Here is a 17142-nt window from a genome sequence, read left to right as displayed (position 1 = left end):
CTAGTGGAAACAGACCTAGTGTCTTTTAAAGTCTGCTGTATAATATTGATTCCCTGGTTCTCAACTGTTTTCCCCACTCCAATCTTATTCTAAAGGATGCCACTCGCTCAGATCAGTAGCAGTGGCTCATCATGGTAATAACTGCCCTGCTGAGGAAGGCGACAGAAGGAAAGAATCAATGTGGTTGGTGGGTGGAGATTCTGCCTTGGATTCCCGCTCCCCGCTCTCCCCGCCCCGCCCGCCGCCTCATTTTCACAAGCTCTTCAAATCTAATACGAATTTACAAGCATTTTGGGGCAATCTTTACTTCATTATCTACCTGAAAGAATTTACATCCTGTAAGTAGAGTTTCTCTAAACTCATCACTGTCAATTTTTTTGTTTACGATACTGCAAAATTATTCTATTCTTGGGGACAGTTATTCCTTTCAAGTTCCTTTTTACGTTTGTTTTGTTCTGAAAGCCTTAGAGCTGCAGGCCAGGGTGACTGGGACAGAGGTGGGGTCCCTACCTAGTGAATAGGACTTGGGAGGCAGAGGACTTGTTTTTACGCCGGTAAAGAGTAAAATCCCGAGTCGCAGTTGATTTCATGCAAGCAGGGCTGGAGAGGCCCAGGGAGGACCTAGTTTGGGGTGAGCACCGGGATCTGTGAGCCAGTGTTGCTTCAGCGTCTCACAGTACGTGTCGGGGGAGGCAGGTCCCCTGTCCCTCCTGGTCCCATTGGCACTACCCTTCACCCCAGTCTCTTTGGAACTATATTAATAGAAGGCGACACTTCACATTGGCGCTCAGACCCCAAAGGGAGTCTGGCAATGGCTTGGCAGGTGGGCAAGAAGCCGGGAGATGGGTGGGAGAGTGGGGCGGAGGCATCGTCGAGCGGCGTTTGGCTCAGCCAACGGTAGTTCGGGGCAGGGGTGGCAGAGGCGGAGGCACCGAGGAGGATCAGCCAATGGAGGGCGAGCAACTACTGGAACGACCTGGTGACGTGAGGAGCGTTCCATTCGCCCAGTGGTGGGCGGCTGCCACAGCTGGTTTAGGGCCCCGACCATTGGGGCCCCTTGTCAGGAGGAGGCAGCCTCAGGGCTGGGGAGAAGCCGCTGCCACCTCGGGCGGCCGACGCGGTCCCCTGGGACCTGGCCTCGGTTCCCGGCCGAGTTCTGTCTCCGGGGTTCAGGTAACAAGGGGTGGGGGTGGGGGTCTCCGGGGTTCGGCCGCGTGGTCTACCGCTCCCGCGGCTGCTCCGGGACGCGCGGACCCTGGCTCTCCCCTTCTCGGCTAGGCAACTTCCGAGCCCCTGGCCGGGGGTGACTACACGTGGCGGGGCGTGTGTGAGTGTGTACGAGCGTGCGGAGGTGGCGCACGTCCCAACCTGCCCGGGGCGGTGGTCGGCGGCGTGGCCGAGGCAGGGCGGGCCTCCCGAGGCCGCGCCCGCCGCCCGCCTGGGACTCTGGCCTCGGCCCCGTGCCGTTGGGCCGGTCGCTGGTTCTTGACGGATTTTGATCTTTGTTCTCCCAGGCCCGGTTCCCCTTCCTGGTCTCTCTTCTCTCGCTGGGCCGGTTTATCAGGAGAAGATTGTTTTCCAGGTTAGTTTTACACAAAGGAAGTGTTCTCTGTACCTCTGGTGCCCCCTCCCCTTTCCCAAGCCTTCCACCTTCTCCTTTCCCTGCTCAGTTCCTTGTCTCTCTTGGGACCCTTACCCTCTCCAGCCCAGGAATGATTTCGAGTTGGTTGTTTCTCATCAGTCAGTTGGGCTGCAGGCTTCCGCCTCATTCTTGCCAGCGCGGGGCATGTGGTATCAGTAAATAGAGGCCACAGCACCCGACCTGAGAGGAGGAGAAGGGTGGCAGTGGCAGAGAAAGGCTGGGCCTGGGGATTCAGGATGCTAAGTGGAGATGGTACTTCTGAAATGTCCCAGAAAGCACCTTTATGACTTTTCTTGACTGCTGCCGTCCCCCCCTCCCGCCCCTCCTCCCCCCAGCCATATCAGAACCTCTCCTGCTTAAGTCAGCCTTTCACCTACAGGTCTGTGATGTGGTTTCATTAAGATTCCCACCAATGTTAGGCTAGACCAGCAAGGTTGGTTCATTTCCTGGACTCAGGAAGTTAGGAGGGTTTGATTAGGGGAAATCTGTTTTGAGTAAATACAACCTGGGTTTGTGTACAGAGTGTCCACAACCTCCTAGCTCTGCCAGAGGATGACTTGTTCCCTGGTGTGATTCACATTTGAGTGGCTAATTGAAGAAAGAAGGCGAAGAACTGGAGGAGGGGTGGGAATGGCCCCTTAAGGGCAGAAACTCTACTATTATTTTTAGAGTCCTCTTTGTGATGATTATAGAAAAATATGGTATAGTGGAAAGTTCCCTGGACTGAAAGTCAGCAGACCTGTTTTCTTGGCTTCGCTTCATGGCTTTGTGACCCTGGAGAAGTTATCTCCCCTCTTCGGTCTTCACTTTACTCATTTCCAAAACAAAATAATTGGGCCTATCAGCTACAAAATCCCTTCTAGTTCCAAGGTTCTATGATAATCACATCATCAGTATTATATTGGAAGTAAAGGGGTATATTTAAGAAGATTTGCTAGCCCCCTTCTCTTTTTGAGAACCTTTAACCTTTTCTTCTTTTAGGGGACAAAAACAGATTGGAAATAAACTCTCCCATTTCTTCACCCCCATCCCTTCAAGCAGTGCTCATCTTTCTGCCTCTGGGAAAGGAAGATTGAACTGCATTTTCTTGTTCCTGTCTCATTTGTGTGTGTGTGTGTGTGCTTTTTCTTAGGGCTAGAAATTGGACTTCTGATGATGTTTGACCCAGCGGCAGCAATAGCAGGCAACGTGATTTCAAAGCTGGGCTCAGCTTTTGTTTCTTCCCTCTTGTAATCACAAAACCCATTTTGGACCAGGAATTCCAATCATGTCTGTGATGGTGGTGAGAAAGAAGGTGACACGGAAATGGGAGAAACTCCCAGGCAGGAACACCTTCTGTTGTGATGGCCGCGTGATGATGGCCCGGCAAAAGGGCATCTTCTATTTGACCCTCTTCCTCATCCTGGGGACGTGTACACTCTTCTTCGCCTTCGAGTGAGTTTCCATTGAGTACAGTTGCCTGATTATGGTTACCTTGGGTCCAGGGGAAGAGCCTTCTTTCTGGGGAGTTTGTGGCTAGTCCTTGGATGGCTGTCATTGTCCTCTTGGGCAATGTCTATAGATCATGCCAACTGAATTCATTGCTTTGAGCTTACAGCAGAGTATGTGCCTCCTAGAAACACCAAGACCCTTGATACCAATTTTATAGCACTGATTTGGGGCCACCCTTGGAACACTTGGGAAATAAAAGAGTTTGTCTTTATTACTCACCTCCCCTTTTCAGTGGTCTCCTTAGGTGCTTAGTGACAGACTGCCTCTTCCCTACCCCTCCTGAGCCTAGGGGCACGCCCCGTGGTCATAACTCCACCCCATAATACTCACTTATTCTGTTATTCTGGGTCCTATTTCCTTAGGGCTCAGCTCTCAGTTAGCTGTTAAATTGAAAAGCCAACTGAATTGGGAACCTGCAGATTGGTTCCAGCCTCAGCTGTGCCACAATCTAGCTGTGTGTGTGGCACATATGTGCTTATTAAATGTGAGTTGCTCTTTCTTTCACTCAAAATCGCTCAACATAACTCTCTATTCTGTGTGTGCCTGATACCAGCCTTGGAGTTATTTTTTCTGTGATGTAATAGCTAGTACTAGAGCCACTGTTTGAAGTCCGTGTAGGTTACTGCTCAAGGGAAGTGGCCAGTTGGATTCTAGGGTACTGTGGCATGACTCCTGGGTATGCTGAGAATGCTGTACACTCTAGGGCTGGGAGTAATGATGATCGGTTTGGGATTACAGTATTATGAGGAAGGCCTTGAGGAGCCAAGAGGTGTGTTTGTGGACTGTGAACCACACCTAATAGGAGCCTGCTACAGTTCCTGTGCCCCGGTGACCTGGAAATGGAGCTCCCATGAGGGGGTGTGGCCATGGGACGGAGGACAGGGCTTCTTGGCCAGACTTCGTGGGTAATTAAAATGAGCTCTGGTCTCTTGGGGCTCATTTTTGTCTTTCTTCTATAAGGGCTTCAGGCTTACCCAGTGCATCAAGAGTGATTTTTTTTTGGGTTGCTTTACCGGACTTTTTTTTTTTTTTTTTTTTTTTTTGCGGTACGCGGGCCTCTCACTGCTGTGGCCTCTCCCGTTGCGGAGCACAGGCTCCAGACGCGCAGGCTCAGTGGCCATGGCTCACGGGCCCAGCTGCTCCGCGGCACGTGGGATCTTCCCGGACCGGGGCACGAACCCGTGTCCCCTGCGTCGGCAGGCGGACTCTCAACAACTGCGCCACCAGGGAAGCCCTTTACCGGACTTTTTGATGTTTGCAGCTGGCTTGAGTAACAGCAGAGGAAGGAGGGGGACGTAGTTTATAACAGGGCGAGGAAAGTAAGGTCAGAGGACCTCTTTGTCAAAGGCACTTCTGTTGCTGCTATTGCTGCTGACTTTGTAAAGTATTTGGCAAAGTCAGACAGTTTGATGTTGGCTTCTTAGCTGCTTTCCAGTCTGAGTTTCGTGGCTGAGTGTGTGTGTGTGTGTACTTGTGTGTGTGTGTACCTATGTGTGGTACAAGTGAGTGTGTGCAGGTGGGCAGGCATATGCATAACATTAAAAAAAATGTTTCCCCACTCCTCACCCTTCTCCAAGTTTTCTTTGCTTTATTCCTGCCTTGCTTCTTTTTGGAAGTGCAGAGATGAACTCTGCTTTCTATCATTCTCACTCCTTCCTCTGCTGAATCACTAGCTCTTTTGCCACCCTCCCTGCCCCGCCCAGGGTTAAAGTTTTGTGGTTGGAACCATTCAAAACAGAGATGAGATTTGTTTCTAGACCCTGAGTGAGCTGGTAATTCTGGGCCCAGGAAACCTCTGGTTTGACTGGCCAAGGGAACTTGAAATTTGGAGCTACTGGCATTTGACCCTTTTTGTATCTGGGAGCCAGACAGAGTCTGATACGGATCTGTTCCACTTCGGCCCTGAAGGCCTCTGAAGAAAACTGCCTGTGGGATGAAGCTTGTAATTAGCCAAGTTACTGTTTGACAGAGGCAGGTTGGGTTTTCTACCAAGATGACTTTTCCCCCAAGTTATTTCTTGCGCTTTGCCCTCAGATATGAAGGGCGAGGTTGTTTGTAAACTGCCCTGGGTTCCAGCTGTCTGTGGGGTAAATATTTTTGAGGGTAGGGCTTGGGGGAGGGAGTAAGGAGGCCGGAGGGGAGAAGGAAGTAAACGTGTTAGCTGAGCAGTGGAGTGGGGAAGGCTACATCTGACCAAAGGGGAGAGGACCCTGGCAATGAATGCTTTTTTTACTGAGAATGGTAGAATCTGTGTTTGTGAGTGTGCATGCATCTGTCTGTCATATGCAGACACACAGGCACTCTAGGTGGCAGCTGCCTTGAGCCTAACCAATGACAGGCAGTACAGAGGATACCAGCATGCCTCTGAGGAATGACATTTCTTTCTGGTTGACCTTTTTCTTTGGGGTCTGTAGTTTACTACCCACCACGTGGTGGTGGATAGGGTTTGGGGGCAGAATATGGGCTCCTTCGCTAGTATGAAAACTTAGGGAGACCTCAAGAAATCAGCTGGGGGCTTCCCTGGTGGCACAGTGGTTGAGAGTCCGCCTGCCGATGCAGGGGACACGGGTTCGTGCCCCGGTCCGGGAAGATCCCACATGCCGCGGAGCGGCTGGGCGCATGAGCCATGGCTGCTGAGCCTGCGCGTCCGGAGCCTGTGCTCCGCAACGGGAGAGGCCGCAACAGTGAGAGGCCCCCGTACCGCGCATAAAAAAAAAATCAGCTGATCTAGCCCCCTGCCTTCAGGCAGTTGAGGGTGTCTGAACCACCAGTGACAAAGGGCTGTCTCTTTTCATCTTTAAACTGTCTAGGAGCGTAGACTATATGTCCCCTGGCTGCTGCATTTTGGCCTTGAGGAAGAAAGTTCAGATCTTGAGGCACATCTGGACCTGCATTTAGTAACAGCGTCCTGCTTGCAGCAGGTGCATAGGAACGAGTGTGAGGTGATTTATAACCACTCGCGGCACAGCCCTGGGTCAGCCAGATGGCTTGAGAAATCTGGTCAGGCATGTGGGCGCCCCTTGATGAAAAACATGCAGTGTTAGTAGTGCCAGTGGACATCTTTTTATTTTTGGATTTTGCCTTTACACGTTTAGATTTCTCAAAGGAGGGACCTGTAATTTTCAGTGGACAGACAGTAGGTTGAATACGTAAAATGAACAAAGGTGGTCCATCCAGGAGCGAGTTAGCTCTGTATTGTTAGAAGTGTTTCCAAAGAAGCTGGGTAGCCATCTCTCAGGGCTGCTGTCACAGAGTGGATTCCTGCCCAGGATGGGAAATTGGGCTAGATTATCACTAGGCCTCTTGCAACTCTGAGAGTCTGAAATTCTATATAACTCTTGTGTCTGTCTGGAAAATTCAAATACACACACAGAAAAGGAGGGGATAGAAGATTACCAGTAGGTAGCTGTATTTTAAATGTAATTGTATCTGTAGTAAAAATGTCTTTGAATTTTGAAGCAGAGTGTAAATTGTACAGTACTTAAAAAAAAAGAATTTCCTTGCAAGTAGAGATTATCATACTAAGTGAAGTAAGTCAGAAAGAGAAAGATGAATACCATATGATATCACTTATATATGGACTCTAAAATGTGACACAAATGAACCTATCTATGAAACAGAAACAGACTCAGGGACGTAGAGAACAGACTTGTGGTTGCCGGCGGGGGTGGGGTGGGGTGGGGAAGGGATGGAGTGGGAGGTTTGGGTGAGCAGATGTAAGCTTTTATATATAGAATGGATAAACAACAAGGTCCTACTGTACAGCACAGAGAACTATATTCAGTATCTTATGATAAACCATAATGGAAAAGAATATAAAAAAAAATGTATATATAACTGAACCAGTTTGCTGTACACCAGAAATTAACACAACATTGTAAATCAACTATACTTCAAAAAAATACTTTAGTTAAAAAAAAAAAACTTCCTAATGTATTCTTAGGATGAGGTATTTAGGAAGTGTGAGCTTTGAGCACATGAACCGTTCTCAGTCCTTTTTGCCCAAACCCTGTCCAGCTTGTGTGATGAACACATAGCAAACAGCTTGGCCGGGAATGTTAGGACACTATAGCAGAATGACACTGACAACCTGTGAGCTGTCCAGCTACTGAAAGGCTATTGTGGTATTTAGTCAAATTCAACTTCCTCATAAAGCTTGGGGAAAGGACCAAGTGCACTGTGTTCTGGAAGTGGCTTCCTAGCTGTCTCTTTTAACGTTGTGACCAGATCACTAGTGGGGTCAAGGTCCTGAGACTTCTCTTGTGGCAAGAATGATTGTGTGACTCTTGACCCCTGAAGTAGAAGTAGTTTGCTGCTATGATCAGTGCTTATGCCTCACTGTGCTATATCTAGAGGAAACCGTATCAAGGCACTATCAAACCCTGTTGGACTGACCCTCCTGGGTGCTCCTGATGTACAGAGGAGTCGTTGAATTGGATGAACTGAAAGAAGTTTTGTAGCACTGCTTAGTAATTGTCCCACTTCTAGCCTATTCATATTCTACCTCTTTTTCAAGTCCCTTCTTGAGTCTTCCTTCCTTCATGAAATTTTTCTAGTAATTTCTGCATTCTCAGGACTAATTGTACATACCAGTCATTTAATATGTAATTATATGACATTTTTTATATTTCTGAATTCTGTGGTGATTACACTTCGAGCTCTTTCAATGTCAGGGACCATCTTCTGTGTCTATGTGGCCCCCACAGTGCCCTCTGCCAGGCCTTTCATAGAGTAGGTGATCAATAAATGTTGCTGAATTGATACATTCTGGATGCACTTAAAATGTAACAGTCTTGACTCACAGAATCATAGAGTGATAGAGCCGGAGGGGGCATTGGAGACTATCCCTATCCTTTTGCAGGTGACAAAACCAAGTCTACAGAAATGGGGTTATTTCATCAAGATCGATCGGCCAGCCAGTGCCTTTATATGACACTACTTTTTTTTTTTTTTTTTTTTTGCGGTACGCGGGCCTCTCACTGTCGTGGCCTCTCCCGTCGTGGAGCACAGGCTCCGGACACGCAGGCTCAGCGGCCATGGCTCACGGGCCCAGCCGCTCCGCGGCATGTGGGATCCTCCCGGACCGGGCCACAAACCCGTGTCCCCTGCATCGGCAGGCGGACTCTCAACCACTGTGCCACCAGGGAAGCCCTATATGACACTACTTTTCATCTCATTGTTACCTTTTGAATACGGAATCGTGAAGACGTGCAGATTACTGAAGATGTGCATAGTGCTGAGTGCTGGACACACATATTCTGGGGTCTTCCTAGCTAGTGTTTGTGTTACCTTAGTGGACTCCAGGTTATTTTGGCCTCCCTAGCCCATGCTCCTAGAAAACGAAGGCATCTTTGTGGAAAACTGACAGCGTTCCAGCATGGCATTCTGGTAGCCTTGCAGGGACAAGGGAGCCCATGTCTAAGTGTGAACTTAGCAAGTAAGCTTTGTGTGTTACAAGAGGTTATCACTGCTGTCGCTGCCCCTAGTCCCTGCTGCTGGGATGAGGACAGCTCAGAGAAAAATTAAGCAGTGTGTGCTCCCTACCATGTTACTCTGTGGGTGATGGTGATGAAAGGGACACCGTGTCCCCATGGACAGGAGGAAGAGAAGAGGCAATCTGATAACAAACTTAGCAGGTTTGAGGAGACACAGGGCTGGGTAGACCAAAGCCGGACTCTGACATGGCAGAATATCTGTGCCTACAGTGACAAGGTCCAGGTTCCTGAATTCCTTAGGTGAGATTAGGAAGAGGAAAAAGTGACTTTATCATGATCTCTAACCAAGAGAGTATTCTCTGCAGAGCTGCTCTGTGGAGATTCAGTCTTGTGCTTATCCTGCCCAAGATTCTGTCTGTGACTTGGTCAACCAAAGACAGTTTTAGAAAGGCATAGTTGCCTCTTTGATATCAATCTGTTAACAGTACTTAGCTAAACTCAACTTCCTGATAAAGCATGTCCCCTGAAGAAGGATTGGGTCATGTCTCCTGAACAGTGTGCTTTCCGTTAACAATTCTTTACGGTTCTGTCATTCAGAATTCATCTGTATATTTTCAGCCTCTACTACCTTTTGTGGTAATGAGTTTCACACTGTCAGTCTCCACTGAATGAGTCTCCCATCTTTTGAGAATGAGTCTTAATTGAGTATAGTGATCGTCTATTTTAGGAAAAGTGAGCACAAAGAACAGGGATGTCCCTAGCATGCCTACATCAGTTGAGATGTTTATTGAGGGAGAGGAGTCCTAAATCTTCCTCCTCAGAGATGCCAGAGGTGGTATTGTGTTTAAGAACAAAAAAAGGCATCTTATGCCTCTTGCAATAACAAGAGGCTAGTGAATTCAGGGTAATGAGGGAGATGTGTCTGGAATGGAGCAAGGAGGAGGCAAGAACCTTATGATAATGATTAGATAAGGCCAGTTCAAGGAGGGCCTCGGAATACTGGCCTGAGGAGTGGGGGGCTTAATATAATAGGCAGCAGGGAATTGTTCTAAGTTCTTGATCAGGAGGATATTATCATTGAAATTTTTTATATTTGTTATAATTGAAATGTGAAATTTATTATTATAACTGAAACTTGGCAACTACTTAGCAGGTTTGCCTGGATAGAGATTTTGGCCTTCCTCAGTGAGAGGATGGCTCATTGCCTCACAATTGAAAAGGTCCCTGTTTGGTTAATTTTCCCCACTGCTCCTGGAGCAAAACAGGGTTATGCATTTTCCTTTGACCTTCACATAGCAGTAAATCTGGAGGGTGATATTAAATTATGTTTTTAGTGTCCAAGGAAACTTTTTCCCTCGTAGCAGACTCTGAGTGTCATCAGAAGAATGTTGAACCAGTCTTATGGGTGGTTGTACGTGTTTACTGTGCTCTAGAGGTAGGTCATATGTAAAAGGACAGACAGCCATCCATATCAGGGAGGACTTATAGCAAAGGCTTATTTCTATTATCTGGGATCAAGGGCCATTATGGGGCTCTAACCCTTGGGCCATTCCTGCCGTTCCAAGCACAGCTCTTCCTTAAAGCCAACCTTAATGGCTGCTATGGGAGCAGTTTCAAGCAGCCATCAGCTTCCCAAGAGAGCTCTTCTCTGACCACTTACAGTCCTTAGAGTCTGACTCACCATGTGAACACTTGATTATTGGTCTTATCTTATTTAGCTGTTTCATATGTTAGTTATGTTTTCCTCAACAAAATTAACTCCCATTTCTCTTGCTCTTCATTTGTTAGACCCATAAATACTTGTTGGCTGATTGATTGCATTGATAAAAGGACAACAACAAAAAGCATAGCAAGAAAGCTATTAGGGAGACTTTGAAGCAGAGTATAGAACACTAGTCCACCCTGCCAGTCTGTGAGGCAGCCCTGCCATGGAATCTGTCTGGTTTCTTACCAGCTCCCCTCATGAATCTCTTTTGAGTTTTTTTGTGTGAATTGAAGTCTGTGTCATTATCATTGTCCCTCCAATGAACGCTAGTGTGCTAGGGATGGGGGATGGGACATGACACACCAGCTCAGCCTGGCACTGCTGGTTACTGCTGGTCAGTACCACCATGTGGGAGTCCTGTCGTCTAGTCCAGCTATGGAAGCCTGAGGCCAATCGAGAGGTTGGTAGAGGATGTCTTAAAATGATGATGTCTCTTCAGGTGGCAGAAATGAAGACTTAGTGGGCACATGGTTGCATTTATAAGATTCACAAGGGAGAAAAGCAACTTCTAACCCCCTGGTACTCTGAAGACAAAGGAGAGTTCTGTGTCAAGAAGTGTATGGATATCATTATTCGTATCGATATAGATGGAAACTACTACGGGGTTTCAAAAACAGCTTATATTTGTGGATGACAGATCCGTGTTTCACTAGGACAAATTAGTGATGTTTGAGGGTACTCCTGACTTTTGAGGTCGATACTGGGAATTACCCCCAAATCTTCACATAGCTTATTCCTATACAAGACAGATCTCTAGCTTACTGCAATTATGGGACTGACCTAGGTGGGTATTAAAGACAGACAGATGGGTTGTAGTTCACAGTGGTCTTAGCCGCTGGCTCTCTTATTTCTTCTTATTCGGGGTAGAAAGGCCTGCTGGTCCCACATCTGCCTTGCCAGCCACACCCACTCACTAGTGACAACTGGCTGCCAGTATCCTTGTCTCTGGAGAACAATACAATGGGCCTGTTGTGTACTTGTTGACATACAGAGTGGATTGTTTTAGCAGGTGCAGATGATAGTCTGTGTGGAGATTACAGAGACCTTTATCCTTAATGGCATAGTGTAATTGAAATCTAAGTTGTTCTTTGTCTGGTCAACAAGCAGGTGTTGAAATGGGACTTAGTTAAGCTTGGGTCTTCTGTGCATGGGGGCGACATTAGTATGTGTGTGTGTGGGGTGTGTGTGGGTGTGTGTGTGTTCTACCTTCTCTGTATCTTTTCCCTCTAATAAAACAGTTTAAACTCCCTTAGGTGGCCAATCAGATGGCTCTGATTTTTCTAAGGGTTTTCGTTGGAGACTATACACCCAGGGCAGTTTGAATCCTGGAGACGTCACTTCTTTGTTTTCAAGAGTGATTTTAGAGATGGACAGTGATGAGGAAGATGGCTGTTTTCTGTCAGCATGGTAATTTCATTTGGCTTGTTTGTGAAATGGAGCCTCGTGATTCTCCTGTGTCCTTTTGGGTCCCTGATAAGTGGAGGTGACTTTTCTGAATTCACTTCTTAATTATCTGTACCAGTGAAGGGGAATAGTGGAAAAGAGGGTAATCCACAAGCGAGTGATATGGAAGGACCTTCATTACCCTGAACTCAGTTAGCCAGATCCTACCCTTGGCTTTTAGGAGAAGGAAAAAAATCTTACAAAAGCAAGCGAAGACCAAGGATTTTATTAAAAAACAAACGAGCAGGCAAGCAAACAAAAAGCCACAGAAATCATTTTGCAAGTTCACTCCGTATGTTCACCTTCATGGCAAACTGCTCAGTACAGTTGGTTTGAACTCCCCATGCAGTCGTGTGTGTGGCACGGAGGCAGGAGGAGGATCTCATGGGGATTGTTCCAAACCTGCAGCGAAGGTACAACCCAGGGTTAAACGTTTACTCTGAGTGGACAGCAGCTTGCTTAATCCCTGTGCAGATGAGATAAGCCTTTTTCCTTAGCTTACTTTCTTCACTCTGCCTCTGGTCCTTGCTCATCCACTTATAGTCTGCCTCCAAGAGAAGATGTCTATGTTGAAGGAGAAAATGTGCCTCAGGAGGAGGAGAGTAAAAATAGGTCAGTGGTAACTCTAATTACGTATTCCCATTTATTTGGTTTGATACTCAGTTCAACTCGACAAGTATTTGTTGATAGCCTCTTTGTTCTCATACTTGTATTAGGCTCTGGGAGATAGAGAACCGTGATGATAATGTTAATAACTGACGTTTACTTAGCGTTTACTATGTGTCAAGGGCAGTTCTAAGCACTTTATTTCTATTCATGCATTTGAACCACACAACCACCCTATGAAATACTGTCATTATCATCCTCATTTCACAGATAAGGAGACTGAAGTTAACTCAGTTACCCAACTAGGAGCTGGTAGAGCCAGAATTCAAACCCAGGCATTCCCACTCCTAAAAGACAAGGTTCTTGCTCTTATGAAGTTCAGTTGGGGGAGATGAGGTCAACATAGTGAAAAACAGTGCAGTTTAGGATAGGCCTTTGGAAGAGCCAAGACCTCGCTAAATCCCAGATTCTTCAGCTATTATAGATGTAGTGTGAGAAGTGGATGCTGTAATGTGCCTAAAGAGCTTAGTGCATCTGGTGTGTTCTCAGTAAATTGTGGCTGTGATGATGACAGTGACGGCATTGATGGCTTTGGATCTGAAAGAAGAGTAGAGCTGGGATATCCAGAGAGAAAGAGGAATGGCCTTCCAGGTGAATTATGGAAAGAGGGGAACAAACATGATGTTGAGAAGGGGTGCTAAGGAGATACAATTTTCTTATTCCCTTGCTTATGGTCACTAGTCACCTATTGGCTCAGCTCTTTGAGGAAGGAAGAGGAGTGAGTGGATGTTGCAGAGTCAGTCAGCAGCCCTGAAGCTTTTCACTGGCCTTCAAGCACGCTGGACATACCGTCTGTCTGACACTGGGACTCTGCTTCATGACTGGTCCTCATCTTTTCTTCCCCCTCCTTGAGCTCAGGCCTAACGCCAGATGAGTGGATATGAAAAGCTCTAGACATTCCCAGAGTGAGAGCAACCTATGGTGCTTACAATCCAGGTTCAGTTGGGTCCCTGACCTGAACAGGTATGAGCCTTTGCTGAGGTACAGAGGAAATGTGACCCCCAGCAGGCTGATGGGAGGGACTGGGCTTGAGGGTAACGGAGGTTCCTTAGGCTATCTTCTGTATGTTATAGGTGGCATCGATCAGTGAAGTATTTGTTGAGCGCCTAGTATGTGCAGAACCAAATGTTAGGACTTTTCAGTAATTCGAGAGAAGTAAAAAATATGGTCCCTGCCCTTGAGGTACTGTAATTTTGTTGTGGAGATCAGATTGACATACTGGTAACAATTCCAGGTCAGTATAGAGTAGGAATAACTAGATGTTCAATTGCTTGCTTTCTTCAGATGCCGCTACCTGGCTGTCCAGCTGTCTCCTGCCATCCCTGTGTTTGCTGCCATGCTCTTCCTTTTCTCCATGGCTACACTGTTGAGGACCAGCTTCAGTGATCCTGGAGTGATCCCTCGGGCCCTACCAGATGAAGCAGCTTTCATAGAAATGGAGATAGGTGAGTTTTCTAACCAGCTGGCAAGATATTGTACAGTGGGTGGCTTTGATTAGTAAGGGAATGGAATCATAATTGTAGTTGCAGACTAATAATCACTTCTAGCCTTTTCCCTCTGAGATCCTGAATCTGAGATCATTACTACCCTGTGAAGAATATGAACTTCATTCTTCCCTGTTCTGTGTTGCATTTTAGGAGGGATATCTTGCCAAGGTCCTGCTGCACTGTTCCCAAGAGGATTTTTTAAAAAACTTTTTGGGGGTCGTCAACTCATTTGATTTTTTTTTGTATTTATTTAATTAATTTATTAATTTGGCTGTGTTGGGTGTTCGTTGCTGCTCTCAGGCTTTTCTCTAGTTGTGGTGAGCGGGGGCTACACTTCGTTGTGGTGCATAGGCTTCTCATTGCGGTGGCTTCTCTTGTTGCGGAGCACAGGCTCTAGGCGTGTGGGCTTCAGTAGTGTGGCACGTGGGCTCAGTAGTTGTGGCTCACGGGCTCTAGAGTGCATGCTCAGTAGTTGTGGCACGCAGACTTAGTTGCTCTGTGGCATGTAGGATCTTCCCGGACCAGGGCTTGAACCCGTGTTCCCTGCATTGGCAGGCAGATTCTTAACCACTGTACCACCAGGGAAGCCCAATTCATTTGATTTTTTTCAAATTTATTTATTTATTTATTTATATTTTTGGCTGTGTCGGGTCTTAGTTGCAGCACGCGGGATCTTTCGTTGCAGTGTGTGGGCTTCTTTCTAGTTGTGGCTCGTAGGTTTCTCTCTGGTTGTGGCACGCGGGCTTCTCTCTAGTTGTGGCATGTGGGCTCCAGAGCGTGTGGGCTCTGTAGTGTGGCACACAGGCTCCAGAGTGCACGGGCTCAGTAGTTGCAGCATGCGGGCTTAGTTGCCCCACAGATGTGGGATCTTAGTTCCCCGACCAGGGATCAAACTTGCGTCCCCTTCATTGGACGGTGGATTCTTGACCACTGGACCACCAGGGAAGTCCCTCATTTGATTTTCTTGATGAAAACTATAAACCTTTTCATAAAAATATTCTTATATGCATCACATACATACAATTTTGGATATAATTTCAGGGATTCATAGATCTTTTGAAGCACATGAGTGGGTTTCTAACCAAGGATGCCTGCTTTAGGGGAACACACAAGATGAGAGGGGACAGGAACCATTGGGAATTATAGGAATGGTAAAGGAAGTAGTTACAGGCTAATCACAGTACAGTCTGCAGCTCAGGGTAGGGCTCTTTGGGACAGAAATGAAGAGCTACACTAACCAGGAGCCAGGGTGCCTTCATGAATTGAAGCAGAACATCCCAGGACTCGAGGAGGGGAGCTCCTGGGAGACTCTTGGGAGCTCACACTCCTGGGAGACTCCTGGAGCTCACATTGGGAAAGAAGGCTCTGATGCCAGTACTAGGAGGGACTGGAACCCACCAGATCCAACAGTGGTGCCTACCTAAATTGTTCTCAAATCTGGTACCCAAGTAGCTAGAGTCAGCATCCAAGCCACGTAGAGTAGAAGAAAGGGACCGAGGACTTGTAAGACTAAAAGCTGTACCATTGGTGTACCAATCTGTGGTTAGCCTTTAGTTCTTTCAGGTGCTTTGTTGTTGTTGTTTGTTTGTTGGGATTTTAATATTTTATTGAATTAAAAAGACAGACACATTGGGGTTCTAATAGGTATTATATTTATATATTATTTTTGAGAGAATTTACACTTATATAATTATTATGTATAATTATCCCCAAGAAGATAGTACATCTTTCTGTATTTTTAGACTGAATTTTGTGCCCTTTAATAGAATTTTTATAGTTTTTTTTAACATAGTTTCTATACTTCTCATATTGAGTTTATTCCTGTTTATATGCATGCTATTGTCAAGGAAATATTTTCTCCCAGTTCTAGTTGGTTTCTTTTTTTCCCCCACAGTTTTATTGAGATATAATTGGCATATGACTTTGTGTAAGTTTAAGGTGTACAATGTTTTGATTTGATACTTTTTTAGGTTGCTTTGAAGGCTTCCAGCTTTTGTATTTCTTTTGTTTATTTAGCTGTGTTTATTTAGCTTCTTAGTGGATTTCTTTTTGAAAAATTTCAGCCTATTTTAGTTGCGGTAAGGGGACATAGATTTGTGCACATCTGAGCTCAAACTACTTAGGGGTGGGGAGAAGGTGGGAATTGTGGGAAGGAAACAGAGGCGAGGTGTGTTGGCGCAGCTGGAGTTGGGGGAGACTTGGACTAGTTAGGAGCAAGATAGGAAGGGACAGTTGTGAGTGTAGTCTTTTCTCTCTCTGGGTTAGTCTTTTGTCCTCCTCTTTCCATCACGTATAGAGAAACTGAAGGTCAAGGCAGTGCATTGGCTTGATCTTGCCTCTCACAGCAGGCTGTTAGCAAGGTTAGCTCTGTTTTGCCAGATTGCTGGGCCCGGGGCCCAGGCTTAAGCTGTCAGGTTGTTACCTCTGCATTTAGCATGTTTCTCTCAATAGTAGAGTGCGTTCTTGAGTTCATACGTATGTTTATGTTAGCAAGTTTTTGTCAACTTACATTCAGCCCTGTACTGGGTATGCTGTGGGTAGGGTCTGGGTGGGGGAGAGAAGACATGTGGTTGGTTCCCTTGCATCATAGCGCACCTCATGGGATGGGAGAGCCTTGAACTCTCTCCCAGGTGCCCTCATGTAAAGTACATGCAGAGGAATGTTAGGGTGGCATGCTGGTACTTATATCATCCTCTAATGAATAGCTATCCCCATTCTTTAAGACTTGTGTCACACTGTTATTGTTTGATTTCACAGCATCCACCCCACTCCGCTAAAAAAGGAAAAAAGTTCCATATGGCAGATATTTTTAAAATCAAAGTGAATTGAAAAAATATTCTGTTTTTAGAATTATCCTGCACAGCAAGGGTGCAATGAGACAGGCACTGTCATATGCTGCAGATGGGCGGGCATGCAAATTGATACAATCTGTCTGGGAAGCAGTTTCCCAATAAGTGATATGGGCTTTAAGGGTTCATACCCTTTGAGCCAGTAATTTCACTTCTCTCAGGATTAGCTAAAGGAAATAATCAGAGATTTACACAAATACTTGTAGAAGGATTTTTAATGCATCATTTTTTCTTTTTCCTAGCTATTTTAATGCCAGCAACTTCATATATTACTGCTGACTTCAACATGCTTTTCTTTTTTTCTTTATGTTTTAGAAATTAATTTTAACACATGAACATATTCTTGAGGAAGGGAGGAGGGGGT

At 46.2% G+C, this 17142-nt stretch overlaps 1 protein-coding gene across 4 annotated transcripts in view; it reads left to right on the top strand.

The window, feature by feature from the left end:
• Positions 1-976: 976 nt before the first annotated feature.
• The window catches only part of ZDHHC9 (zinc finger DHHC-type palmitoyltransferase 9), a 31407-nt gene continuing 15241 nt past the window's right edge, over positions 977-17142 (top strand). The window contains exons 1-4 of one of the 4 annotated variants that reach the window (XM_049705250.1): positions 978-1173; positions 1515-1582; positions 2775-3076; positions 13727-13887. In XM_049705250.1, coding sequence (XP_049561207.1) covers positions 2910-3076; positions 13727-13887 — 328 coding nt within the window. In that variant the 5' untranslated portion in view covers positions 978-1173; positions 1515-1582; positions 2775-2909. Of the gene's footprint in view, positions 1174-1514; positions 1583-2774; positions 3077-11921; positions 12389-13726; positions 13888-17142 lie in introns of those variants that run through there. The other 3 variants (XM_049705251.1, XM_049705252.1, XM_049705253.1) reach the window with 3 other exon arrangements.

Source organism: Orcinus orca, chromosome X (genome assembly GCF_937001465.1).
Source record: "Orcinus orca chromosome X, mOrcOrc1.1, whole genome shotgun sequence".
Lineage (NCBI taxonomy): Eukaryota > Metazoa > Chordata > Mammalia > Artiodactyla > Delphinidae > Orcinus > Orcinus orca.
The sequence above is the reverse complement of the archived record's forward strand: the minus strand, read 5'-3'. Positions and strand labels throughout refer to the sequence as shown.